Raw genomic sequence first — 27,391 nt, forward strand, 5'->3', positions numbered from 1 at the left:
CTGCCAGCGTCCGTGCTGGCAATGCAGCAGCCTTTGGGTCCATGCCCCTGCCCTCCGGGGCAGAGCAAGGCTGGCCGTGGCTGCTGCTCCAGGAGCAGCTCTGCAAGACCCCCTGCTCCCCCTCGCAGGATTCCTGCCCCCGCAAACTGTGTGCGGTGGAGCCTCACCTTTCTTCCTTTGCCAAGGGGCTAGCAGGGATACCGTCTCGCTTTTCTGGTGCTGCCCAGGAGGAGGGATGACAGAAATGCACCAGTCCTCTGCCAAAGGCTTTCTGGCTCCCAGGCCCCGGGATCAAATGCTATGGGAAGCAAGCACATAACAGCTGTCAGACCAAACGCTGGTAGGGCAGGCGCAGGCCCGTGCCAGGCACTGGGCCCATTTTCTTTTTTTCCACACCCAGCAATGCTCCTTAGACCTCTTAAGCTGCTTTGGCTGAGTGTCAGGAGGTGGTGAGGGAGGAGCAAGCGAGCCATCCACAAATGACATAGGCTACCCTCAGGCACAGCTCGTATTTAAAAAAAAAAAAAAAAAACAAACCCCGAAAAAAATAACAAACCCAAAAAAAACACAACCAAAACTAAAAAACTTTTATTTGACAACAGAAGAACAAACAAAAAGATATTTACAGTAGTTTTTTGCTCCATAAATTTCGTTCCAATAATCCCTGCCCTCCCCATTCTTTCTGGTCCGTCCCCAGGGCGGCAGCACCGGTCCATGGCACAGGCAGGGCTGTAGCACTCCTGCCCCCGGGGGAGGAAACCACTTTGGTTCGACTGGGGCAAAATGAAGGGAGGAGAGGAAAAAGCCTCTCCCTCCCCTGGGGGAGGAAACAGAACGGTAGGGGCTGGCAGGGAGAAGGGCTACCTAGAAATAAGGGAGGGACTCCTAAAATTCAGGGCTTTCCTCAGAAAGGAGGCAGAGAGCAAAGGCCGGACATAAAATGGAGCTGGGGGAGATGAGGAAGGTGTTCGTGGCCCCACCTGAAGTGGTGCCCACTGCCCAGCCGGGCAGTGCCGGAGCTGGAGCCATCCCTGCACTGCACGGGGGCACCCGCCCAGCGCGACACACCACTGGCAAGCCTTCCTACACCCCCACCCCGAGCACCCGGGAACTCCTCTCCCCTGTCACCTTCTCCATCAAGAAAGGGGGCGGGGGTGGGAAATACCAGTCCCCAAAAATCAGTGCTTTTGCCTTCCAGGCCCCATCATCCCACAGCGTGCTGCTCCCCCAGCACCGCTGGCTCCAACCACCGCAGAGCACCAGATCCTGTGGACGTTATTATCTCTAGTCATGCAATTTAATAATCAGGCTAATTACCTAGGATTAGTGTTTCTCAGGATAGATAACATAGGTGCGTACGTATCGCTATTTAACTTAACGTTTTCCAGCGAAACAGCAATATCTCAGTCCCAGGAGCAGCGCGGCGCCCAGGCTCCCGCTCGGTGACAGCGAGCGATGCCCAGCCAGGAACTGCCCCAGAGCCACCGGGCCAGCTCCCAGCAGACACCAGCTTGTCACTAGAGGTCACCAGCACCGCACAGTCGGGCACGGCCACGCTCAGCCCCGGAGAGTGGGAGCAGGAGCGGGGACAGGGAGCGACAGGACTCGGTCCCTCCGCCTTCCCGGGGCAGTTCGTCAGCGCTTGGCTGATGACACGACTCTTGCTTTCCAGGAACTGTGGTCTGCAGGCTGCGAGCGCTGCACTTGCAGAAGAACACACCTGCCCATGCCCACAACACGCCTCTTTCCAAATGTGTTTTTGTTTTTTGTTTTTGTTTTTTGTTTTTTTTTTAAAAAGAAAAGAGAATAAAGAAGTGGGATACAAAATTTCACAGTCTCGGCTTTGCGTCCACCCCCAGCAGCAGCCTGCGGTCAGCGTCTCGCGGGCTCTGCCGACGCGCTCTCTGTTCCGGGACACAATGTGCACACATTCATCAGGAACTCGAGAGAAGCACGGGGAAGTTGTGGAAATGCTTATGCTTATAGAAGAAAAAAAAAAAAAAAAAAATCATATCAGAAATCACAATTAAAGGGAAAACGTTTCAACAAAAAAATTGCTAAACAGCACCATAGAGATTTCTACTGGCAGCATCTGTAACACCCTAAGGCAGAAGAGGAGGGTCCCATGTTTTCCGTGTGGAAAAAATGCCACAGATTTCAGGTTTCCAGTTCATCTGTCCTTTGCCCTTCCCTAGGCAAGGCAGGGCTCCCCGCCAGCACAAGGTACCAGAAAGGCCCTCCACAAACAAAAGGGAAAAAAAAAAGGGGGGGGGGGGGGGAGGAGGGGGCGGGAATCGGAGATTTGGGAGAAAAAGCTTTTCATCCATAGTCCTTAAAACAGACACCAACTTTTAAAAAAAAAAAAAAAAAAATAGTAAATTCTCTCTTTCTCTCCCTAAAGAAACAGTGTTGGCTGGACCCTTGTTTACAGGAGAGAGAAAAAGAAGTCAGCAGGTTTTCCGAGGGGGGGCTCCACAGAAACCGGCGGCAGCGGCGGGGAGAGAGGTCAGTAAAGCTGCAAAGGTCTTTTCACACCAGCCAGAGCGCAGCAGCCGCGTCCTCCCGTGCAGCCGGGGCACCGTCCTCGGCAGCAAGGGCGGCGGGCGGGGGGGGGGGCCATTTCCCCGGCGAGAGGGTGGCGGCATGGGACAAGTCCTTCCTCTGCCCCCTCGGCTGACGGAGACCAGAGCCCCCCCGGGAGGCTGGAGTCCGCTTCCCAGATGAGCTGGCCGGGGGGTGCCGGCAGACGGGTGGCACAAGGCTGGGAGGGCCGGGCGCCCCCCCAGGGAAGGGCACCCTGCGGGACCTGGCCCGGGAGGTTATTTGGAGAGGGAGGCTGCCGGGGGCTCAGTCTGGGGCGAGAGGGGCAGCTGCCCGCCCTGCCGCTGCGACTCCAGCTCGGCCGCCTTCTGCAGGGCCACCTCCACCAGCAGCTGGAAGCTGCTGAAGTCGTCGCCGAAGAGCTCGGGGGGCGTGGGGGGCGGCGTGTTGAAGAGTCCGCTGGTGGGGCTGGCCGCCTCGGCCCGGGCCAGCAAGGCCATGGTGCTGCCGGCAGCACCCAGCGGCGCTTTCGGGACAGGGTCCGGCTCCGCTCGCTGCGGGCCGGGGGGCTTCTCCCGCTCGGGGCTGTGGGCGCTCACCACCCTCAGGTTGCTGCCCAGCGCCTGGGCGGGGTGGCACAGTACCTGCGGGCACACGGACATCGACAGCACCTTGGAGGCCCCCCCCGCCGCCGTCACGGGAGGTACCACCAGCACCCCGGAGCCGGCAGCAGCCCCCCGCGGCAGGGCCACGTCACCAGCTTTGCCCCCTCGGCGGGAGATGGTGAACTGGTTGGGGTCCTTCCCGTCCTTGCGCAGCATGTCGGGGAGCAGCCGCCTCCTGGCGTTGATGAACCAGTTGCAGATCTGGGAGGAGAGAGGGGCACAGCGCTGTCAGCCCACGGCTGCCCAGCACGCGCGGCACCGGCCGGGGGACGGCAGGTCAAAGCCAAGCCGGAAGAAGACCCCCATCTCCCCGGACGCAGCAAACAGCTCCAGCTACCACAGGGCTCCCCCCAGCCCCGCACCTCCTTCCCGTGGGGCTCGGGAGAGGCAGAGCCGCTCTCGGCAGGGGCTGCCCAGCCACCCACGGAAACACCAACGCCGGCTGCTTCCTGCTGCACCGCCTGCCTGGAGCAGCCCCTTCCTCCCTGCACCCCTGTCACACCGCTCCCACCCTGCCGGGGACTGCGCATGGGTGCCAGCCCCCCCCAGGCACCGCCGGCACCCGTTCCCCAGGGAAGGATGGGCTCAGCGCTGTCCCCCCCCCGCCGCGGCCCCAAAGTCCCGCCGCGTGCAGGTGAAGCAGGGTGCAGCTCCCAGCACCCTCCCGGGGGCTCCTGCCATCCCCCCAGCCGGTGGCGGTGCCATTGCACAGAGCCAGCTCAGAGCCCAAGGGCCTCCAGCAGGTCCCCGGACCGGGGGGAGTTTTCTCCAGGTGACCCGCCCCAGAGCTCAGCGTGCCCGGCCGCGCGTCCCACGCTGCCGAGGGTGCCAACACGCCCTGGATGGGAGCACTGAGGCTGCCCGCACTGGACAGACGGCAGGACAGCAGCATGGATGGAAAACCCCGAAGACCACCGGCTCGCAGAGCTGCAAGCCCCCCATCCCCTAAGGGGGCATCACGGCAGTACATCAACACCTTCCCGTGCCTCCAGCCAACGAGCGAGGTTACAGCTAACTTTAAAGGCTCTTCCAAACCTCTGCACACCAAAGAGGCAGAGCTCCGCAGCTACACCTCTAGAAACCCTTCGGAAACACAGCAGCCACGTATTCAGTCTCAGCCATGTATTGTTTCAGCATCTTTATATAAAATGCTGCACTAAAATAACTGCCTTCCTAGAAAACAATTAGAAGAGAATAAATCGGGGGGTGGGAGGGGAAATGACTGATCTTTCCCAAATCAACAGCTACGTAAAATATTTCCCCTGGGGAGAGAGAACTTACCACAACTTTGATCACAGCAAGATCTCGGTTGTCTTTTTTTGTCTTTAAGACAATATTTGGCATTTAACACCCTCAACTACACCAGTCTCACCCTGTTTTCCCTTCCAAACGCCCTCCCTTGCATGCTTTAGCCAGGTCCCCTTGACGTGATCTTGCGATCCCACGGCCATCAACTGTTCTAAATCCCCAAGCCGAGGGCCGGACTCCCGACAAAGAACCAACGAACTCCACAGCACAGAGAAGGCCCACCGAATCCTGCCGGTCCGTCCTCCACCCTGCTCCTTCCAGCAGTCAAATCCCTCTGGAGAACACAGCGTGGAGATGGGCACGCACAACCGCCGGTGACACCACAGGACACCGCACAGTGTCACCCAGCCAGGGAGATGGGATATGCCTCAGCTTTGAAGCGATCAGCTTATTTTTTTTTATTTGTAAACACGTCCATCACTTGGCCCCACCACAGCGCACGCCGGACTGTCCCTTTGGGCTGTGTCCGTCCCCACCACCGCCGCAAGAGCAGCACCCCCTCTGCAGGGAGGAAAAGCCCATCCCCGCAGGGGGGCACGCGCTTGGAGACCTGCTGCTCTCCGGGAAGCCACGCCAGGAGCAGGCACCGCGTTCTCACCTCCTGGCTCTCCGCAAGGGAGACACGTGGCTTCCCAGCCTCCCTGGAGACCCCGAGGTCACTGCGCTCCTGCTCCCCAGGCCACTGGACTGGGCAGGGGAGGCACAACTAAACAACTGGGGGCTTCGGCCAGTGGCTGCAGCTCGAGAGGCTCCTACAGGCGTCAGATCAACACCGACGGATCCGACCCCGCAGCCACTCCAGCCTTGCCGTGGGGTGTCCCACAGCTCCACCCCAGCGGGCTTCTCCTGTCAGACGGAGCAGTCCCCACAGCGTCCTGTTGTGTCACCTCACACTGACAGGAATCCCAGTGACAGCCCTCAGCTGCCACCGGGCTGGGACCCCCCGCCTGGGGGTGGATGGAGGGGCAGCCTCCTCAGCAGGCACACACAGAGGGTCCCACGGGGCAACAGCAGCCAGCACACGGCAAGGTCCCACCTCGACACCAGCCCACGGGCCAGCCAGCACCCTCCTTGGTCCCCAAGAGCTCAGGGCCGGTCCCTGCCGGTCCCATTGCCACAAGCCCTGGGGTAAAGCCCCACACGCCGGGCACTGCCGTGCCAACCCCAGTGCGGGACAAGCCCGGATTCCCATGGCCCCAAACCCACCGCTGCTCCCCCCAGCACCCCGGCTCCAGCCCTCCCAGGCCCACCCCTGGTGCAGCTGCCCGGACACAAACCTGTTGCACAGCCAGCGTTTAAAGAAATACATTAAAATGAAAAAGAAAGTTTGCCTTGCCGGCCAGGAAGAGGGAAAGCAGACAGGCACTGCCCGCACAGGGGTGTCTGGGCCATGGCCGGGACCGCGCCAAGCCGCAGGGAAAGGCGCCAGAGGCGTGGAGGAAGCCCCAAGGAGAGGAGCTCGGCTGCAAACCCACCGGCCCTTGCCTGCTCCCCGGCACACAAGAGCCGCTTCCCACCCCGCTGTGCCCCCCCCGCAGCCAGAGCGAAGCCCCCGTTCACCTCCCACCCTGCCAGGCTGGGAACGGGGGGACGGGGCCCTGGGCGCACGAGGATCCCCCTGTCTGGAGGCTGTTGGCCTCCGCGGGGATCAAAGGGACAGGTTGTCCCGGCCACCCCGACAGCGGGCAGGGCCAAAGCCAAAGCTGGAAGGAAAAAGCACTGCTCGCCCCCGCTGCTCCGGGCTGGGCACCCGCCGCAGGGAGAACATCAGCCCACCACCGGGAGTGGGGCGGGAGGACCCCTGCCCAGCTGGGCTGGGCTCCCCCTGCCCCCCTGGGGCGACGGGGGCCAGCCAGTACTTAGTGCGGCTAATCATGGAATCATCGAACGTTGGTTGGAAGGGTTGGAAGGGACCTTAATGGCCCACCTGGGGTCAAAGCCCGGCCCAGCCCCTCTCCTCCTCGGAGGGTTGGTCCCTGCCCAGCCCTGCGTGCGGAGCCGGGGGGGTGATAGCTCTGGCCCCTCTGCTGTGGGGTGCCCAGGGGAACAGGATAAAGCAGCACCTCCTGAAACCCTCCCACCTGTGGCAGCTTTTACTAACAACGGGGTATTGCTTAGTTTGTCCCCATCTGAGTCCCTCCATCTTCTGGCCGGACAAAAAGCTCTGCCCCAGCACTGCCACGGAGCACGTCCCCGGGGCTCAGACCTCTCCCGTGCAGGGGCTTTGGATCCCTGCCGTTCCCCCCCTGCCTCCTCGCTGCCCTTCAGAGACAAGTGGTTCCAGCGCGCCGAATCCTCTGGGATCTTCGGTGGGGTTCTCCCGGTCCGGCCCGTCCCAAGCACCGTGGCAGAGGACCCAACAGCGTCCCCAGCGCGTGGGGGACTGGCTCCTACCTGCAGCACGGAGAGGCTGGTCTGCCCCGAGAGGCTGAGCTTCTCCTGCTCCGAGGGGTAGGCATTGAAGCGGTGCTCGTACAGCCAGTCCCGGAGGATCTTCACCGACTCCTTGGGGAGGTTGCCCCTTCTCTTCCTCTTGTTGGACTGCGAGGGGTCCGGGGATGTGGCGCTGTCGTCCTCCCCGAGGTCACTATCCGACATGGTGGAGCTGCCCGCCGATCTCTCCTGGTTAAAGCCTGGCAAGGTGGAAACCAGAGAGCGGGCATCAGGGGGCGTCCCGGCTGGGGGCGGGGGGGGGACGCAGCCACAGACACACACACCCCCCACACACACACACACCCCCCACCGCCTCCAGCCCGCTCCTCGCCCGGCCGGGGCGGCGGGGCTGACCCAGAGGCAGAGGCCCCCCGGGGGGAGGCGAAGCCACGGGCACCGGGGGGGGGGGGGGGGGGGACGACGACGACGACAACAGCCCACCCCGCGGCACCGGGCTCTGCCGGCACGGCCCCTGCAAGGGCTGCGGGGGCGGCGCGGGGCGGGTTGGGGGGGGGGGACGCTCGCGGCGGCCGAAACGGAATCAAGCGTTTTTGGGAGGGGGGGGGAGGGGGGGGGGAATAAAAATTTAAAAAAAAAAATCTCAGCAGGATCAAAAGGCCGGGGCTGGGAAGCCCGAGCGGCTTCGGGCAGGAGGAACCACGCGGGGTCATTGTGCGGCGGGGATGGAGGCGGGGGGCGGCGGGGGCCACTTCCCCGCGCTGCTGTCAGGGGCCGGGGGGGGCTCGGCTCGGGGGTGCGGACCCCCCCGCGCTCCTCCGCCCCGCTCCGCGCCACCCCCCCCCCCCGGGCCCCGCCGCCCCCCGCGCCCCCCGCCGCAACAGGTACCGCCGCCCGCCCGCCGCCGACACAAAGCCGGGGGGGGAGCAGCGAGCCCCGGACCGCCCCCCCCCCGCGCGAAGAACGGGAAGAGAAGCTGGAAACTCGCCCGCGCCCCCCCCCCCTCCCCCCAACCCCGCAAACGGCACAAACCGGCCCAAAACCAGCCCCGACCGAACACCCGACATCGGCCAAGTTGGAAAGGCCGCGGAAAGGGGACGAACCCCCCCCTCCCCGCGCCCACCCGCGACTCCCACAAACTTTTCCCGGCGGGGGCGGCCCCCGGCCCGGCCCGCACAAAGGCGGCGGGGCCGCCGGGCTCCGCGCCGCCCCGCGCTCCGGCCCGCCCGGGACTCCATGTTTGCCGCCCGCTCTTACCCCCGGGCCGCCGCCGCCGCCGCCTCGGCCCTCGCATGGGCCGCGCCGGGGTCGCCGCTCCGGTGCCGGTGCCGGGGGTCGGGGTTGGGGGTGGCGGGGGGGGGGGAGAGGTGGGGGACACACGGGACGGCGGGACCCCGCCGCGGCGGCGGAGGCGCGGCGAAAAGTTTTGGGTGGGCGGCGGTGACAGATGCCGAGACAGAGTTCCCTTTGTTCCCGAGGAGGCAGGAACTCGGCCGGGCCCCCCGCCCCCGGCCCCGGCCCGCCCGCCCCCGGCTGTCACCGCCGCCGCACCGGGCAGCGGGCACCCCCGCCCCCGCCCCGCCGAGCCCCGCGCCGGCACCCGCCGGCCGTGGGACCCCCCGCCCGGGGCGGCCCCCGCTCCGCGAGACGGTGCCCGGCGGGAGGGAGCCGGGCTGCGGATGCGGCCGTGACCCCCCCTTGCGCGGGGCTGCACCCCGGCACCCGCATGGGGACACCCACGCAGGGACACCCGCACGGGGACACCCAAACAGGGCACCCAGACAGAGACACCGCACGGGGACACCCACACGGGGACACCGCATGGGGACAGTACACAGGGACACCGCATGGGGACACCCACACAGGGACACCCACACAGGGACACCCGCACAGGGACACCCACACAGGGGACAGTGCACAGGGAAACTCGCAAAGGGACACCCAAACAGGGCACCCAGAAGAGACACCACACGGGACACCCACACGGGGACACCGCATGGGGACAGTACACAGGGACACCCGCACAGGGACACCGCATGGGGACACCCGCACAGGGACACCCGCACAGGGACACCCAAACAGGGGACAGTGCACAGGGACACCCGCACAGGGACACCCAAACAGGCCACCCAGACAGAGACACCGCACGGGACACCCACACGGGGACAGTACACAGGGAGACCCACACAGGGACACCCAAACGGGACAGTGCACAGGGACTTGCACAGGGACACCAGCACGGGGACAGTGCACAGGGACACCCACACAGGGCACCCAGACAGAGACACCACACGAGACACCGCAAGGGGACAGTACACAGGGACACCCGCACAGGGACACCCAAACAGGGCACCCAGACAGACACCGCACGGGACACCCGCACGTGGTCACTACATGGGGACACCCGCACAGGGGCACCTACACAGGGACACCCAAACAGGGGACAGTGCACAGGGACACCCGCACAGGGACACCGCACAGGGACACCCACACGGGGACACCCACATGGGGACACCCACGCAGAGCACCCAGACAGAGACACCACAATGGGACACCCGCATGGGGACACCCGCACAGGGACACCCGCACAGGGACACCCAAACAGGGGACAGTGCACAGGGAAACTCGCAAAGGGACACCCAAACAGGGCACCCAGACAGAGACACCGCACGGGACACCCACATGGGGACAGTACACAGGGACACCCGCACAGGGACACCCAAACAGGGCACCCAGACAGAGACACCGCACGGGGACACCGCATGGGGACAGTACACAGGGACACCGCATGGGGACACCCACACAGGGACACCCGCACAGGGACACCCACACAGGGGACAGTGCACAGGGAAACTCGCAAAGGGACACCCAAACAGGGCACCCAGAAGAGACACCACACGGGACACCCACACGGGGACACCGCATGGGGACAGTACACAGGGACACCCGCACAGGGACACCCGCACAGGGACACCGCATGGGGACACCCACACGGGGACACCCACACGGGGACACCCGCACAGGGACACCCAAACAGGGGACAGTGCACAGGGACACCCGCACAGGGACACCCAAACGGGACAGTGCACAGGGACCTGCACAGGGACACCAGCACGGGGACAGTGCACAGGGACACCCACACAGGGCACCCAGACAGAGACACCACACGAGACACCGCAAGGGGACAGTACACAGGGACACCCGCACAGGGACACCCAAACAGGGCACCCAGACAGAGACACCGCACGGGACACCCGCACGGGGTCACTACATGGGGACACCCGCACAGGGGCACCCGCACAGGGGACAGTGCACAGGGACACCCGCACAGGGACACCCAAACAGGGGACAGTGCACAGGGACACCGCACAGGGACACCCACACGGGGACACCCACATGGGGACACCCACGCAGAGCACCCAGACAGAGACACCACAACGGGACACCCGCATGGGGACACCCGCACAGGGACACCCGCACAGGGACACCCAAACAGGGGACAGTGCACAGGGAAACTCACAAAGGGACACCCAAACAGGGCACCCAGACAGAGACACCACACGAGACACCGCAAGGGGACAGTACACAGGGACACCCAAACAAGGACACCCAAACAGGGGACAGTGCACAGGGACACCCACACAGGGACACCCAAACAGGGCGCCCAGACAGAGACACCGCACGGGACACCCGCACAGGGACACCACATGGGGACACCCGCACAGGGACACCCGCACAGGGACACCCAAACAGGGGACAGTGCACAGGGAAACTCGCAAAGGGACACCCAAACAGGGCACCCAGACAGAGACACCACACGAGACACCGCAAGGGGACACCGCATGGGGACACCCGCACAGGGGCACCCACACAGGGACACCGCATGGAGACAGTACAGAGGGACACCACATGGGGACACCCACACAGGGACACCCGCACAGGGACACCCAAACAGGGGACAGTGCACAGGGACACCCACACGGGGACACCCAAACAGGGCGCCCAGACAGAGACACCGCACGGGACACCCGCACAGGGACACCACATGGGGACACCCGCACAGGGACACCCAAACAGGGCACCCAGACAGAGACACCGCACGGGACACCCGCACGGGGTCACTACATGGGGACACCCGCACAGGGGCACCCACACAGGGACACCCAAACAGGGGACAGTGCACAGGGACACCCGCACAGGGACACCGCACAGGGACACCCACACGGGGACACCCACATGGGGACACCCACGCAGAGCACCCAGACAGAGACACCACAACGGGACACCCGCATGGGGACACCCGCACAGGGCACCCAGACAGAGACACCACACAGGGACACCCAAACAGGGGACAGTGCACAGGGACACCTGCACAGGGACACCCAAACAAGGACACCCCAGCAGGGGTACCTGTACTTGGACACCCACACAGGGACATCGCACAGGGACACCCGCCCTGGGGCACCCACCCCAGGACACCGCCACAGGGCACCGCACAAGCTCCTTCCCCCCGGCGTGTTACGGCTGAACGCTGTAACTGAGCACCGAGGGGCTACTGGTGCCTTCGGGCAGGGAGCAGGCAGGCACTGGTGGCCGGTCCAGGCCTGGGGACAGGAGCTGCTGGGGCAGGTGTGGGTGACAGCCCCGGGGACCTCAGCCCACCCTGGAACACCGCCTGTGCTTCGTTTGGCCGCTTTTTGACTCGGGGAAATGGGAAAGCAGAAGCTCAGCACATCACCACCAGGGAAGCGGAAGGTGTTTCAAAGCCAGGGGGGTGACTGAGGAGGCACCAGGACGCCTTTGCCGTGTCCCTTGCCGTGTCCCCGTCTTCAGTGGCCCCACTGGGCTGCCACTGCCCTCCCTGCGCCTCTCCGCTGCAGCGGCAGCGCCCAAGGTGACCTTCTGAGTTTCGGAGACCGAATCTCTCCATTTACGTGCGACCGCGCTGCTGGTCCAGGACGTGGCTCCCGCAGGATTTCCCCACCACGTGCTCTGTGCCTTTCCGTGATGCGGGGCTGGGTGACACCTTCACCAGATGCCCAGGGACAGGCAGGTGAGCAGCGCCGAGCCTGGAAGGGGACGGGTCCGTCATGTCCGCCCTGGGGTGGTGCCCTTCGTCGGTGGGAACCCCAGAGAGAAGAGCTGCTCTGAGCAGCGGTGGCGCGTCCCGTGGGTCAGGCACCCTCTGCGCCACGTGAGCGACAGCAGACCGACCCCTTCCCACTCCCGCGATGGAGAAGGCGCCGCCACGGGAAACCGACATGACCCTGTCCGGCGGCTGGCCCAGAGGGGTGCCAGCAGTGAGACACCCCCCGCTTCTTGGGATGTCCTCTTTGGCATGGCCGTCCCCCCTCTTGGGGACGTCCCCGCTCATCCTTGCCGAGCCAAGCACAGGACGCGTGCGCATCCCCCCCGGGGACCTGTGTGCTCCCGGGGACAGCAGCCCCCAGGGTCACCGCGTCCCGCTCCATCTTTCTCCCCGCAGAGCTTGTTTGCAGTGGGCGTTTGATGGCACCCTGCGCAGGAGCCGGTGCCCCCGTCGTCCCCCCCCCAGGCTCCAGCACCTTTGCTGCAGCTCCCCTCCCCACCCTTCTCTTTCCTGCTTGCGGATCCGGTCGGGTACGGAGAAAAGGCTGCAAAAAAACCCTTCTTTTACGGTAGGTTGTTTTCAGTCCCTGCAAAGCAGATTGGGTGGTGTGATAAAGGATTAAATAGCAAAAAAAACCAAAAAAAAAAAAAAAAAGGAAATTCCTCAGTTTGTTCAGTCGCTGCTAAACCTTCGATGTCCCGAGTCCTGTGTCGTCCCCGTCCCCCCCCCGCAAATTGCTATTGCTGCATCAGTGCAGTATGGGCTGGTGACCCACCGGGGAGGTGTGGGGCCAGCCCCCAGCGCAAACCCCGTCTGCTGCAAGTTTGTACCCCCGCAGTGTGCCCCCCCCCCGCCCTCTCGCCAAGGCTGGCTCCTGCCCCAAACCAGGGCCGTGACCAGGCAGGGGGGTCCCCGTCCTGCCCATCCTGCCCGTCCTGCCCGCTCCGCTCCCTGCCCAGCCCGTCCCTGGTGGGTGACACCGCAGAGCCCCCCCCCCGCCACCCCCTGGGCCCCGGCAGGACCGTCCTTCCCAGCAGTCTGCTATTGCTCCCACCCTTTGAAAAAAAAAAAAATGTATTAGCCTTTTGGCTAATTGAGACAACCGGGAAACGGTCCCTGGGCTCAAATCCCTGCCCGGGGCTGGGCCGTGAGCCCTCCCGCGCTCCCTATACGGGCAGCGTGGAAGCGGCTTTGGAAAAACCCCACTGGATGTCGGAGCGCAGCGTCCAGGGAGCCCAAATCCCTGGGCAAAGCCAGCCTGGAGCCGGCACCCACATGGAGCCTGGGGGGGGCGAGAGGGGCCAGGGCAGGGGCTGCAGGAGGGGGGGCATCTCCCTGAGTCCCCTCAGCCAGCCCCGCCGAGCCTGGCCAGGCCCATTGACATGATAATACTATTAAACTTCAGCAATTTGAAAAACAATAAGGCAGCGAGAGCCCGAAGGTGGTGGTGGTGGTGCGGGGGGGGGGATGCTGGAAACCCCTTCCGAAGGCAATGGTCAGGGTTGGAAGGGACCTCTGTGGGTCACCCAGTCCAACCCCCTGACCTGTCCTCGGCAGGACTCCCTCCACCCTTTGCCCACCCTCCGATGTTTTTAATCTGGATTTTTGGCAAGGAAAATGGGATTTGTGGTCGGCTGCAGCCCAGCCCTTGGGGCCCAGCTCTGGCTCTCCGGCAGCGGGGGTCCTGCTCCCTGCCCAGGGCCACCGGCCTCCCCGCGGGATGGGATTCCCCCAGTAGGACTGGTCCTGGCAGCGGCCTTAACAGGGATTTTTTACTGATAAACAGCCCGCCTTCGCTCTACAAAAGCCAAGGCTGGCTGGCTGGAGTCCTGGTGGCCTTAATTAGGAGAGAAACGGCAGCTGGGCTCGTCCTTCCCCTGCTCGGGGATGCAGGGGGAGCCTGGGGCCGCTGCGCTCCTTCACCCTCCTCCGGCAGAGCCTTAAAGGCAGGTTTAAAGGTTGAAAATGGATGGTCTCCTGCTCGGCGAGGAGGCTGATGTTAGAGCGTCGGTGAGGGCCGGTGCGTGCCAGCGGGGCACCGACGGGGGACAAGCAGCGCCGTGAGAGCACCCGGTGTCCCGCTCCTCGTGCCGCAGCCCCAGCGGCGTCACCACCGCCAGCACCGCGCAGCTCTGCCCGGCTCCGGCACCAGAGCCCCACGCTCGGGGCACCGCGGCCCCTCCGTCTCCTCCCGCCCCCTCCCGTGGGGCAGATCTGCCGATCCCATTGCCCTTCCCAGAGACCGTAGGGCAGGGCAGACCCTCTCTCTGCGGGTACCGCCACATCCTTTGCCTCTCTGATATTCCCATAACCTGCGTCTTAGGACACGGGCAGAGGAGCTGTGGTGCTTTGGGGGCATGAGGATGGAGCTTGCAGTGCTGGAGAACGTCACGCTTGGAGGAAGCCTCCCTGGACCTCGGGGGCAGCGCTTGTTCAGGCTAAGGGAGGGAATAATTCCCGTGGGGAGAGGTGGCACAACCGGAGCTGCCACCCAGAGCGCCCGGATCCTCGGCCCCTGGATGGGTTGCGTGTACGAGCAGGAGCAAGAGCTGGAGAAACGGGCCAACAGGAACCACGTGAAGTTCAACACGTGCAAAGTCCGGCCCCTGAGGAGGATCAGCCCCAGGCACCAGGATGTGCTGGGGGCCGCACAGCTGGAAGCAGCTTGGCAGAAAAGACCCCGGGCGTCCTGGTGGACACACCAGGTTGACCATGAGCCAGCAAAGGCGGCAAAGGGTGTCCCGGGCTGCCTTAGGAGCAGTGTCCCAGCTGGTGGAGGGAGGTGATCCTTCCCCTCCGCTCAGCACCGCTGAGGCCACCCCTGAAGTGCTGGGTCGGGCGCTGCGCTCCCCAGTACGAGAGAGACAGGGACAGACTGGAGAGAGTCCAGCGAAGGTGATGAAGGGACTGGAGCGTCTCTGCTACGAGGAGAGGCTGAGAGAGCTGGGGCTGTTCAGCCTGGAGCAGAGCAGGCTCCGGGGGAGCTCGTCCCCTGGAGGGGGGGTGCAGAGAGGACGGAGCCAGGCTTTTCCCGGTGGTACCCAGGGACAGGACCAGAGGCCATGGGCACAAACCGAGGGTCCCTCTGAACACCAGGGAACACTTCTCCACTGTGAGCAGCTCTTTTAGATTGACCCCAAAGGACGGTTATTTTCTTAACTCGGTACCTCCCTGCCCCAAGAAAACACTTCTGAAATTAAACGTGTAGTTTTCTTTTGGTGCGATGTAATACCTTTGAAATGACTGAGTGAGGTCAGGTTGCCCTGCTGGCCACGCTGCTGGGGACGCAGCCCAGGCTGCGGGGGGGCTTTCTGGGCCGTGAGCTCACGTCCAATTTGCCACCCACCAGTATCCCCGAGTCCTTCTCCGCAGGGCTGCTCTCCACCACCCATCCCCCCGTCTGTGCTGGTACCGGGGGTTGCCCCGACCCCAGGCGCAGGACCCTGCGCTTGGCCTGGTCGAACTTCATGAGGTTCACGTGGGCCCAAACAGTTTGGGGGTTTGCTGATGTTTCTTTCTGTCTCTTTGGATGAAGCGGTTGACCGACGTGGATGAAGTGTTCTTTGGGGGATCGCACAGTCGGCAGCACAGGAGAAGTGTCACATCTGCTCGTGTTGGTGGCACCGGGGGCCTCCCGAGAGCATCAGCTGGTGGACGACGTGAGCCGATGTGATCGGAAAGGCTGCCCTGCGCTGCTGGAAAAGCCAAGAAGCCAACAGCTGAGCAAAACCAGGGGAAGGGACTCAGCTAGTTCCAGGACTGAGAAAAAATAGCGAAGCGTAGAAAGGGCTGGATGAACTGGCACGTCTCCCGGGGTCCCGTCTCCCACCGTGGCTAGAAGCAGGTGCTGGAAGAGGGCGAGAACAGAGCCCATGGGAGAGATGCCCCTGGCCACAGATGCCCTGAGCCAGATGTGGCTCCTGCGTGTCCGGTGATGCCCGTGCGCAGCCCAAGGAGGGGGGGGAGACAGCACCGTCCCCACGCTGCCACCCCCCTCCTACGTCCCCTTGCCAGGCCGGAGGGTGCAGCCGGCCGGGGTCTGTGCTGCCAAACCTCCCAGCTGCCCTTCTCAGGACGCTTCTGCTTTGGCTCTATCTCTTTTTTATATTCAAGGTGTGGGCGATAAAAGGACGTAGGCAATGGCCGAACAGCGGCCTCTTTTAATCTCCTTTCTTTTCCTAGTAATTCCTAGCATGTGATTTTCTTTCTCCTTTTTTTCTTGATTTTAACAGCCACCGAGCCCTGACCTTTCCCTGGGGCTGTCTCAGGACGCTTGCGGCCCGTTGTCTCACCCGTGAAGTCAGGGTTGATCTTCCCCATGCGCTTCACTTCCCATCAACCCACCCGCATTCCGGTGCTTTTCACACAGCCTCCGAATTCCTGCAAGACACCCCCATCTTTATTACCCGAATAACTTCTTGATCCACCTGCCAAGAGCTCCGGGAGGTGGGGGAGGCAGGACTCCTTTTTGCAAGGCCCATATTTACTCTCCCCGGATGTAGCCCAGCATCCAATACTTTGCTGGCACTGGGCTTGGAGGAGCTGGTCGGTGGCCAGCCACCAAGTCCACCCCATTCCCAGCACTGGGAGAACCTGGGCTGGTCACACAAGCTGATCCTTTGGGGTCAGCGGGGCCGAACATCGCTCTTGGACGCAGCCACCTCCAGAAGACAGTTTGTCCGCAGCGTGGCAGAGACCTCGCAGAAGCTGGAGGCCCTTTCCCACGCCACTTGGTTTATCGCCAGCATCAGACCGTCTGTCCCAAAGTGACATCCCAAGTTCACTTTGGTGTGTGACCCAGTGAAGGGGGCTTTTTAAAAAGCACCCTGCCCTCCAGCAGCCTTCAGGCCTGGGACTTGGCTCTGGAAGTGGGAGGACTGTAGTTTTTTTCCCCGGCAGAGCAGGGAATTAGGGAAGGAGCTTGGCATCTGCAAGGCTGGAGGTGGGCTGGTTTGGGGCTGTTGCTGCGGAGCGGGAGCCGCGACCCTGGGGAGCTCCCTGGGAAAGCGCGTCTGCAGCCTTTCGCATCTCTGTGTCCCTGGTGATTTAGTTCGTCTTTCCTCGTGTTGGCGGTGCCTGGGAAATAGAAGCACCGAGAACCAAGGAGAAGCTTTTCAACCATGAGTCACCTCCCAGGTGAGAGCATCTCCTGGGGCCTGGCAGGTCTCCGAGCACGGATGGGGCTGCTGACCCCTCTGATTCCAGCAGCAAACGCCCACGGAGCTCCCGCAGAGCCCGTCCCGGCTTTCCCAGTGCGCTGGGGGTGGGGGGAGAAATAACCAACCAAGGGGATGACCCCCCTCCCCATTTCTTACCCCCCCCCGTCTCTTACCCCCACCCCTGACACAAAAGGGTGGCCGAACCCCTGGGACCCCGAACCAGCTGATGGGGGAGCGTGGCCACCACTTTGCCCAGTGTCTCTCAGCCCACCTGTGTGCCCGCCCCGGCGCGGGGGCAGAGAGACCCTCATCCCATCAGCAAAGGAGAAAAACGATGCTAAAGCTGATGTCACCCGGGTTGGGAGTGATTTGGCTTCGAAAACAGGCTGCCCCGCTGCAAGGGGCCCCGGCTGGCAACGGTAGTGAGGTGGGGGGATGCGGTGACCAAAACCCACCCCCCAGAGCCACCCGGGGGCGGGCAGCGGGGCACGGCACGGCGAGGGAGCCACACGCAGCAGGTCTCCGTATCACACCCCTCAGGTTTTATACGCCGCGTCGGCTTCCCAAATCCCTCAGATCACAGGCTCTGAAGCCATAAAAGAGCCAGGGAGGAGGAAACAAAGTGGGTTTTCTTTCATGAAGGAAGGGGGTGTGGGAGGGGAGGGGAGAGGCGCTTTCTCTCTGTGCTACGGAGCCGGCCAAGATCCCCCCAGGCCAACGCTCCCCTGGGATGCTCACCCCAGCCCCAGGGACCAGCCGCGTGGTGGCTTCAAGGGGGTCAATGGCTGCCTGGGCGGGGGTGGGGGGGTCACAGCCAGGCTGGGGGTCCCAGCGGGGAGAGCCTGTGGGCGGCAGAGGCGACGGAGGGGAGGTCGGGGGCTGATGGATGGGCACACAGCGGCGTAGTGACGGGAGCGCTTCCCCTCCAAGCGTGACCCGATGCGGGGTGCCGGTCCTGGGAGGTGTTTCCCATGGGGGGTGCCTGCTGTGGGGCAGCAAGGGGGGGGGCCGAGGGGCAGGGGGTGTGCGCAGGAGGAGGCAGAGGGCCCGAGCGGCCCCGGGCTCTAATCGTCCTTGTCCTTGGCCCCATGCTTCAGGATGCGGGTGAACTCCACGTAGTTGAAGTTGCCCTTCTTGTCGATGGGCGCCTCCCGGTACATCTCGTCCACCTCCTCGTCGGTGAACCTGTCTCCCATGGTGGTCAGCAGCTCACGCAGATGGTCCTCGTGGATGAAGCCTGCGGGAACGGCAGGGGGTGGCGTTAGCAGGGGACACTGTGGGAGGGCTGAGCAGCAGGACCTTCCCCCCCCTCTTCTGAAGCTCTCCCACTCTGGCGCTGCATGGGGATCCCCAAGGATTTGGCCCCAGCCCCCGCCCTGGCTGCATGTCCTGGGGGAGGGCATCCGGGCTGGCAGCACGGGGCTGCAGGCAGTGCCCGTACCTGACGCCTCCTCGTCGAAGCAGGCGAAGGCGTTGCGGATGACATCCTCCGGGTCGGTGCCGTTCAGCTTCTCCCCGAACATGGTGAGGAACATGGTGAAGTTGATGGGCCCCGGTGCCTCGCTCATCATGCCCTCCAGGTACTCGTCGGTGGGGTTCTTCCCTGCCGGACACAGGCAGGGGTGTGGGTGCGGGGCCCTGTTCCCCCCCCAGTGTCCATCCCCAAGGCCAGCCCCTGCCCCCAGCCCGCTGGGGTTTTCCTTGCAGACGAATTTGCCGGTGCATGTTCACCCACCCCGTGAACAAGGGAAGGGGGCTTCCGCCGCGCCCGGTGCTCCCCTCACGTTTTAATGCGTGCCGGAGGCCACCTGGAATTAAGCTCTGCCAGGTTCAGCCTCGAGGGAGGTGCAGGAATTCATCTGGGGGATATCGGGAACTAAACCCGCAGCTTTTCTCCCTTCCCCTGGCCGCTGACACCCAGCACCACTCGGGGAGAGGGGCAGCGACATCTCCACACGAGCCTTGTGCTGCTGATGTCCCCAGCGCTGCCCCAACCGTGGATGCACCAGGGATGGTTTCACCTCCTCTGCTGAGGTCCCCGTCCCCCCAGCACCCGGCCCCTCTCTTCTCCAGAGCTACGGCTCACGGGGAGGAGGGAGGTCCCTCCCGCGGCCGGGCAGGACCTCCAGAACAGGTTTGGCTGCCAGGTCAATCATTGACAGACCTCCCAAAGCGTCGTGGAGATACCGCAGGGAGCGGGAGGTGGGAGCCGTGGCCTGCAGCGAAGGAGAATGGGCTCTGGGTGGGGAACACGGCCAGACCTGCAAGTCTCAACCGGCCGAGGTATCATGCCAGCCCAGGGACCGGCCTCTTCTGTCACCCAGGCTGAGAGAAACGGGAGGGCTTTGTCCCACAGTGGGTGACCCCAGGCGATATTCTGGGGTGAGACTAGTCAAATACTCAATGGCTACTGGTGGTTGCTTCTAGGGTAGAGCTTCTCCAACCCCAAGGGTCTCTTCCCTTCTAGTGAGCACGGCTGTAAGAGCAACACACCGAGCTGCTGCCCTCAGGTGCATCCACAAACTATGGTCAACTGGTGCCAGCAGAGAAATCCATCCCTCCCTCTCACGCCATGGGGCTGGCGCAAAGCAGGAGGGCTGTGCCTCCGTGGCATCCCCCCAAAACTGGGTGGGAGGCACCAGGTCACCCAGCTGCTCTCCCCGTTTGTCGAGGAGGTGTCGGGGACAGAGGGGCTGAGGGACACGTGGGAGCACAAGGGAAGGGTCTCCTCACCGAGGGAAGCCAGCATGTCATGAAGATCCTCCTTGTCAATGAAGCCATCGCGGTTCTGGTCGATCATGTTGAAGGCTTCCTTGAACTCCTGGATCTGCGACTGGTCGAACATGGCGAAGACGTTGGAGGTGGCGCGCTGAGGACGCTTCTTGGTGGTCTTGGCTTTGGCACGTTTGCTGGACATCTTGGCGGCTGTGGTGGTACCTGGGGGCCCGGCAGCAGGCAGGAGCGTCAGGAGGGCTGGGGACAGGCAGGGCCCGGGGAGCCGGAGCAGAGGCAGGGACACACGACTCTGGGCAGCTCCAGTCCCGTGCCTCAGTTTCCCTGGCTGTCACACAGTTTGGCAACAGCCAGATAAGGTGATCGCAGGGTCAGACATGGAGACAGGTGAGACCCGGGCTCTAATGGGGCTTCCCTGGGAAGTCACAAGAGCAGGCGGCACCCGCTGGCACCCCTTCCGCAGGGCTGTCCCCACAGGCTGCAGGCACCCTCTCTGCTCCTGGGGCTCCCTGCCTGCACCCCCGGCCCCCAAGACCTGCTTGTCACCTGTCCCTTTTGTGTCCCAGGTGCAGGGAGACATGCCAAGCCCAGCACCCAGCAGCCCCACGCTGCCCTTCAGTCCCAGGGGGGCCATGGGGACGGGTGCCTCGGCATTTTGGGCAGAGCTTAGCCATGGCCCCCCCTGCCCCAGGCCTCCCCTCCTGCTCCCGCAGGGCTCCCCCGGCCCTCCCCAGCCCGGCTCCCGGGCGATGGGGCTCCATGCCCACCCTCCATTCCGCTGTGCAAAAGCACCCCAGGCCGCCTCCCCGGGGTACGGGGGGGTGGGGGTGGCTCTGCGCAGCACCCAGCACCCAGCGGGAAGGGGTTATCTGCTCCGGGCACATTCCTCACATACCACCGCCTCCCTTCCCCCTCCATGCTGCCTCCATCCATCCATCCACCCACCCATCCATCCCACCTCCCGCCCCCACCGGGCCAAAGGGCCGCTCGCCGCCACCGCCGTGCCCGGGGACCCCACGGGAAGGGACCGAGGCGGAAGGGAGAGGGGGCTGGTGGACCTCTGGGGGGGCTGCGGAGCCCCTGCGGGGCAGGGGGAGAGTGGCTGAGCAACGCCGGGATGGCAGGGTGCTGAGGACTGGTGCTGTTGTTACAGGTAATGAATGGCAGGAGAAGGGAACAGCCCGGAGGGGCAAAGAGGGGGGGCAGCAGTGGGATGGACAGACCTTTGGGGACACGGCCGGGGCAACGCGTGTCCCACAATAACTTCAAACACCGCCAAGGCGAGACTGCGGGAGGGAAATGTGGTCTTTCAAAGTGTGTGGGGGGGTTCCTGCCCCCAGCCCGTGCTGGCGAGCGCCCAGCAGAGAGCCCATTCCCGCCAGCGAGATGGTACCCGAGCCCCTTCACAGCACTGAGCAGTGGTTTGGCGTCACCCTCCCACGCTGCCAGGCTGAGGGATGCAGTCGGTATTCAAGACACCCTGCACGGTGGGTGCTGGAGACCCAAATGGGATCCATACGGGGTGCTCGGCACCCCCAGTGACCACCCATGTTGCCTGAGAGGAGGATGCTCAGACCCCTCCCAATCGAATCCTGGCAAGCGTTAACTCAACGAGATGCCAGCAAAGACCCGGCCGGCAGAGGGACGGTGTCAGCTGCCAGCCCCGCATGGCCCTGCACGAAGCCTTGGGGTGAGGCCAGCCCACGGGAGAGACGCCGCTCAGAGCCCTCATGTTTCTATCGCAGCCATTTCTCCCTCACACGCAGCCCTGTGCCTCAGTTTCCCCACCTGGGTCAGTGTCTGGCCTGGGGAGCAGCCGCGGGGACAGTATTAAATTAATGGATTCTGAATTAATTCTAGTCCGCTCTGCTGTGTGCCCCTTGCCGTGGCGGGCTGCAGGGGTTCCTGCCTTCACTGCCAGGGGACACGGGGCGGTTAAGGAGCCACACCGTGTTGGGTGAAGCAGCACGAAGCAACACCACCAGTGAGCCGCGTGCCACCATCCATGCCCAGCTGCTCCAGCCATCCCAGAGCGTGCTCCGGGATCTGCTTCCCGGCTGGGTCCTTAACGCTGACGCCCCCGGGGGGGACTGCGGGGCCTTGGGGAGCATCTCGCCCCGGGGGACCCCAGTGCTGGCACAGACCAGGGCAGAGCAAACAGCCTTCTCCTGCACGCACACCGCTCCTGCCAGCCCTCCCCGGCCCGGCCCTGCTCTCCAGCTGTTTCCCTCCCCTCCTGCTATCCCTCTTTCAAGGGGTTGCAGAGGTGGGGGCTGCAGCGGCCACCAGCCTGGTCCCCAGCCTGCTGCGGTCCCCAGGCTCCCCTAACCTGGGGGTCGCGGGATGCCAAATCCCAGCTACCGTGTCAGTGCCTGCCCGGCAGCGTGGTGCCCAGCCAGGCTCAGAGGGGGCTGGGGACTGTCCCCCCCCCACCCCAACGCCATCCCAGTGCGGGAGCAGCGCGCCACGCCAGAGAGGCCTGGCAGCACCCACCAAGACCAAGCTGGGCCCTTCATCCGCAGGGGACGTGCTCCGCGTGCCCTGGGAGACAGTCCCTTCCTCGTCCCCCGTGAGCCCCGGTGGCTGCGGGCACTGGGATGGAAACAGCACTGCCCTCAGCACCCTCCCTCGCGCTGCCCCGAGCTGCACCCAGTCACCAAATCACCCCGCCATCCCCCAAACGCTCCGTCCTTTCCCAGTGCCCGCCAGGAAAGAGACGTTTGGCACCGGCCAGCTGAGGAAAGCAGCGGGACTGGAGAGCCCATCCCTTGCCTGCTGCTTCCTCCAGCACCACGAACTTCTTTGCAATGGGACTCTCTTTCTGCGTGCCCTGCGGGACACCGGCGTGCGCTGCCGGCCCGGAACCGACCCCCGGCAGCGGCGTGGGGCAGCTGAGCTGAACACGGCTTCGCTGTGCCGGGCCACAGCCAGCAATAAAAGCTCTGCCGCCGGCCCACGGCACTGAGCTGAGCTTTCAAAACACGCTGAATTATCAGCAGAATTATTAGCAGAAGACCGGAGAAATAAGCCGGAGTTTTGCTCTCACCACATGAATTAACATTATCCAAATATTTACCCTGCCCCGGCTGTGACCAGCAGCAGAAGCGCGGCTTGGCACCCTCTCCAGAGAGATGGTTCTCGTTAAGGGGATTAAGTGCGATTTTGACGGCACATGGTTTTGCTGTTTGATCCAAAATACGCCCTGGAAAGATGCTTGGCCCCAAGGTCCAGCTCGGCCTGGACATCTCCTAATTGTTCTGTTTCTGCTGATAGCTGGCTGGGACTTGGGAAGCGACTTTTTTTGGGTCAGTGCAGGAAAAGGTGTCTCTCGCACGAGATAGAAGTGATTTGCAGCGATTGCAGCAAACTGTGGTTCGACAGGGGTGAGCCGTGCGCTGCAGGAGGGCTCGACGGCCACACTCCCCTGGTCTTCCAGCCCAGGCTTTCTGGGATTCCCCAAACCCCGATGCCCAGACCGTCTCGGGGGACACCCAGCCGTGATGCCCTGCGCGCTGGGGTGGATTCGGTTGAGCCAAATGCTGCGGCCACCAAAAACTCCAGCTTCCTCCATGGCAGGAAGGAAACCCACAGAGACTGGCCCTGCTCCTGCCCCATCTCAGCGCTGCTCCAGCCCAGGAGCTCAGGGCTCAGGCAGCGGCGCCGGGGAGGGTCGCACTGGGGGGAGACCCCGGCCAGCCTGGCGCAAAAGCCACGTGCCGATCTGATCACCACACTCGCCCCGTCACCGACTGCCCTTGTTCCCTTGTCCTTCTGCCACCGCTCCTGCTGGGACAATCTCCCTGCCTCCTGCACCACCGGGCTTGTGCCCTTCTCCCCCGGGAGTCAGACCCAAGGGGCCACGGGGCTGGCTTAAAAAGTTCACAAGTTGGTAAAGAAAATAGTTTCATTTTAAAGAGAAAGAGCAAAGACCCACCGTTATCAGAAAAATAAACCACCATGCGTTTCCTCCTGGGTAAAACCAACCGAGCGACTCCATCCTGGTGCCGCTTCCTGACCGTGCTGGGGAGGGTGGGACAAGCCGAAGGGACGTGGCAGTGCTGACAGGGCACGCGGGCCCCGTCCCGTCCCTGTCCTCCTCCTCCCTGCCCGCTCCCACCCTTCTCCCTACCCCGCGTCTTCTCCTGTGCTGCTCCAGCTCACTGTCCCATTCGGCTGAGCGGGCTTGTGGCAGGTCTGGCTGGCACGGAGGCGGGGAGGGGACAGCCAGCTCCCCTTGTAGTGGCAGCAGCCTGTCCCCGGGGTGTTCCCGTGCTGTATTCAGAAGCTATGATCACCTGGAATATGCTGCTAAGGGTTTCCCTAGGGAGGCTCCACCAAAGCTGGCCCTGCAACTGCAGGAGCCACCTCTAAAAGTGCTGACGAGGCTCCGGCACCGCGTGGGGCCGCCCGGCACTGCCGGAGAGGGACATCATCCGCTCGCAGCGAGCTCCTCTCCGCCCCCAGAGCCCGGCAGCGAGACGCATGATGTGCATCTGCTGGATGCTTCTGGTCGGGGTAGGGACAGAGCGACTCAAACAGCCTGGGCTGCTCCGGAGGACAGCCTGCAGGGGGAAAGGTGGCCCCTCGGAGGGGCTGCGGTTAAATCTCTGCCCAACGGCTCTTCCCAAAATTAGTTGCTAGCGCCAGCGAGCCACAACACAGCTGCACGTACTAAGAGGCAAGTGCTGGCCCTCCACAACGCACAGCTGGTCGCACCTGGACACGTTACAGCACCGTGTAGCCCAGCACAGGCAGCGGTTCCCACCCCCTCTGCCAGGGTGGCACGAGGGCCAGAGTTGGTGATGTCCTGCAGCATCCCACAGTGGCACAGGAGGCACAGGGCACCCTGACCCTTCCACCCGTAAAGCTTTGGCTCCTGCCAGGCACCTCTCCCAGCACCAGGAGTGGACATCCCACCTCCGGAGCCAGCGGGACACGCGGACCGGGTTGTCATACGCTGGAGGAGCGAGCAGGGAGCAGCTCACCTTCCCTGCCGAATTTGTTGTTAAACCGTCCTTTCCCTCCAGCGCAGCCCTGCTCAGGATGCCCTTGGGATGTGGCATTGCTCAGCTCCGTCCCCGCTGCCACAGGCTACTGGTAGCGGGGGAGCCACACTGCCGGCCGGAGGCACCAGGAGCTGCAGGGGGACGCCCCGTCCTGCTCGGCACTGCAGGATTGGAGAAGGGCTGCTGTTCTGCTCCTTTTTTCCCTTATTAAGGACGGGTGTGGGACAGGGAGTTTGGAGACAAGGGCAAAGCAGAACCTGAGTCCCGGGCTGTGTCCCCAGCGCAGCCACAGCCACCAGCACTGAAACTGGGGAGCAGGTTTCACTTGTGGACAGGAGGAAGCAGGGCAGCACCAGGGAGCCAGAGCCAAGCGTGCAGTGACTCCCAGGAGGGAAAGTTCATCCCCATCCTTGGCTCCCACTGCACACCAGGGAACTGGCCAGGCCCACGGGCAGCCAGGGGGCTCGGTGGCAAGTTTTGGCAAACTGTTTCTGGACTAGCTTCTTCCCACCAAGTTTCTGGGACAAGGACCTCACCGTGCCCATGTGGCACCTGCAAACCCTTCCAAAGCACAACTTCTGAGGCTGCCATGAGAAGACGGTGCACAGACTCCATCACCAGGCAAAAGACCCATCACCCATCTGATGCCCGAGGAGGCTGGGAAACGGGACCATGGGCCAGAAGGTCTTCATGGCCTCGCGCCACCGGCATAACGTGCCCTGGACTGGGTTTGATATTGTCCCAGGAGAATTAAGGGGCTCACCTCGTCAGGGGAATCTGGCCGCAGCGCCTCAGAGGGGGAGGTGACCGCAAACTCCTCCTACAGCCGCACAGAGCCTGCCAGTGACGAGAGGAAAACATTCAAGTGACTGAAGAAACCCAACCATCTTTGGTCAGCAGCAGTGGTTGTTGACACTTGGGGATGTTCCGCTCCAAAGAATGTTCTGCTCCAGCTGCCGCCTTCTCCTACACATCCATGTTTTAGAGCCCCCATGGTTTTTATCAGAGTCGTAACATTTTGTACCAAAAGGGCATGCAGGGAGGGAAGCCAAGAGGACCTCAAGTTTTCACGGGCAAGGCTAAACAAAACACAAAGTTCCTCTGTGCTCAAGACTGAGGGAAATGAGCTAAGTAAAGCTTTTCTGCCTTACTACAATTTATTGCCTGAAGTTGCTCACTGGACGCTGCGGAGATCTCTGGAGCATGCATCTGGATCTTGGCTCTGGCCATTAGCAAAAAGACTTGGGGAGAAAAAAACAGATGTTCCAGACAGGAACAGCTCTCTCAAACCAGGAGGTGGGTGAAGCCACGGGCGGCAGAATCTGCTCTGGCAGCGCTGCCGTCCCGGGGGAAGCCAGGATGTCCCAGCTCCAGGTCATTGCGGAGTTCTTGAGAGCTTTGCTCAAGACCCATCCTCGCCTCCCCCCGTGGGACATCCCTGCCGGGCCCTGGAGAGCGGCTCTCCCCGCCTGTCCGGGCAGAGGGGTGCCTGCCAGGGACACACCGGGGCTTCTCCTGCCGCTGCGTCGCCCCCTCCCCAGGGCCGAGCCCCGCACCAGCTCCAGCACCGCGGCAGCACTGGCCGGCCGGGGGCTGCTCCCTCCCGCTCTGCCCGGGGCAGCCGCCCCCTCCCGTCCTGCCGCTTCCCCTCCGAGCTGCCCCGGCTCCATCCCGCCCGGTCCAGCGGGGCCGTCCCGGCTCCCTCCCGCCCTCTCCCCCTCGCCGCGGCTCCCTCCCGCCCGGTCCATCGGGACTGTTCCTGCTCCATCCCGCCCGATCCATCGGGACTGTTCCTGCTCCATCCCGCCCGGTCCATCGGGACTGTTCCTGCTCCATCCCGCCCGATCCATCGGGGCCGCCCCGGCTCCATCCCGCCCGGTCCAGCGGGACTGTCCCTGCTCCATCCCGCCCGGTCCAGCGGAGCCGCCCCGGCTCCATCCCGCCTGGTCCAGCGGGACTGTCCCTGCTCCATCCCGCCCGGTCCAGCGGAGCCGCCCCGGCTCCATCCCGCCCGGTCCATCGGGACTGTCCCTGCTCCATCCCGCCCGATCCAGCGGGGCCTCCCCGGCTCCATCCCGCCCGGTCCGTCCCGCCCCGCCGGGGCTGCCCCGCTCCCTCCCGTACCGGCCGCCCCCCGTGTCCGCTCGGCTGCGGTCCCGCCCGGCGGATCGGGGAGCGGCGGGGCCCGGCGGAGCCGCCTCACCTGGAGCGGAGCGGGGACGCTGCGGGGCGGCCGGCGCTGCTCTGCCGGGGCCCGGCCCGCGGCGCGGCCCTTGGGGCGGGCGGGCAGCGGGGGCCCGGGGCGGTGCCGCCCGCCCCGTCCCGTCCCATCCCGGCCCGCCCCGTCCCGCCCGGCCCGGCTCGGCCCATACAAGGCAGAAGAATGCGGCGGGGCCGGGGCCGCGGGGCCGGGGCGGCGGGACGGCGCTCCCGGCCTTATATAGACGAAAGGGCGGCGGGGGCGACCCACGCGTGGCCGCTTTCCCGCGGGGAGATGCG

The 27,391-nt window shown here is 64.1% G+C and overlaps 2 protein-coding genes across 5 annotated transcripts; both read right to left on the reverse strand.

The window, feature by feature from the left end:
- Positions 1-1,757: 1,757 nt before the first annotated feature.
- Positions 1,758-8,253, reverse strand: TGIF2 (TGFB induced factor homeobox 2). 4 transcript variants are annotated; one of them, XM_054218844.1, is made up of 3 exons: positions 8,163-8,253; positions 6,909-7,147; positions 1,758-3,407 (listed from the first exon to the last, which is right to left on the reverse strand). In XM_054218844.1, the coding sequence occupies exons 1-3, from the start codon at positions 8,197-8,199 to the stop codon at positions 2,820-2,822; spliced, it is 864 nt and encodes a 287-aa protein (XP_054074819.1). In that variant the 5' UTR covers positions 8,200-8,253; the 3' UTR covers positions 1,758-2,819. The 4 variants fall into 4 exon arrangements, with proteins under 4 accessions (XP_054074819.1, XP_054074820.1, XP_054074821.1 ...); XM_054218845.1 differs by lacking the exon at positions 8,163-8,253 and adding an exon at positions 8,046-8,142; XM_054218846.1 differs by lacking the exon at positions 8,163-8,253 and adding an exon at positions 8,029-8,046.
- Positions 8,254-17,764: 9,511 nt separating this feature from the next.
- Positions 17,765-27,186, reverse strand: MYL9 (myosin light chain 9). Its single transcript, XM_054218779.1, has 5 exons — positions 27,096-27,186; positions 25,656-25,729; positions 19,887-20,090; positions 18,595-18,756; positions 17,765-18,390 (listed from the first exon to the last, which is right to left on the reverse strand). Exons 3-5 carry the CDS (start codon positions 20,068-20,070, stop codon positions 18,218-18,220), a joined length of 519 nt encoding a protein of 172 aa, XP_054074754.1. The 5' UTR covers positions 20,071-20,090; positions 25,656-25,729; positions 27,096-27,186; the 3' UTR covers positions 17,765-18,217.
- Between the last annotated feature and the right edge of the window lie 205 nt (positions 27,187-27,391).

This window comes from Rissa tridactyla, chromosome 12 (assembly GCF_028500815.1).
Source record: "Rissa tridactyla isolate bRisTri1 chromosome 12, bRisTri1.patW.cur.20221130, whole genome shotgun sequence".
Lineage (NCBI taxonomy): Eukaryota > Metazoa > Chordata > Aves > Charadriiformes > Laridae > Rissa > Rissa tridactyla.

Excerpts from the sequence above, each read along its gene's own strand:
- TGIF2 (XM_054218844.1), bottom strand. The coding sequence starts at position 8,199 with ATGCGAGGGCCGAGGCGGCGGCGGCGGCGGCCCGGGG. Across the intron at positions 7,148-8,162 it reads GCGGCGGCGGCGGCCCGGGG|GCTTTAACCAGGAGAGATCG; the intron begins GTAAGAGCGGGC and ends CCACCTTGCCAG. Across the intron at positions 3,408-6,908 it reads CCAGCCTCTCCGTGCTGCAG|ATCTGCAACTGGTTCATCAA; the intron begins GTAGGAGCCAGT and ends CTCTCCTCCCAG.
- MYL9 (XM_054218779.1), bottom strand. The coding sequence starts at position 20,070 with ATGTCCAGCAAACGTGCCAAAGCCAAGACCACCAAGAAGCGTCCTCAG. Across the intron at positions 18,757-19,886 it reads TGACATGCTGGCTTCCCTCG|GGAAGAACCCCACCGACGAG; the intron begins GTGAGGAGACCC and ends TGTGTCCGGCAG. Across the intron at positions 18,391-18,594 it reads CTTCGACGAGGAGGCGTCAG|GCTTCATCCACGAGGACCAT; the intron begins GTACGGGCACTG and ends CCGTTCCCGCAG.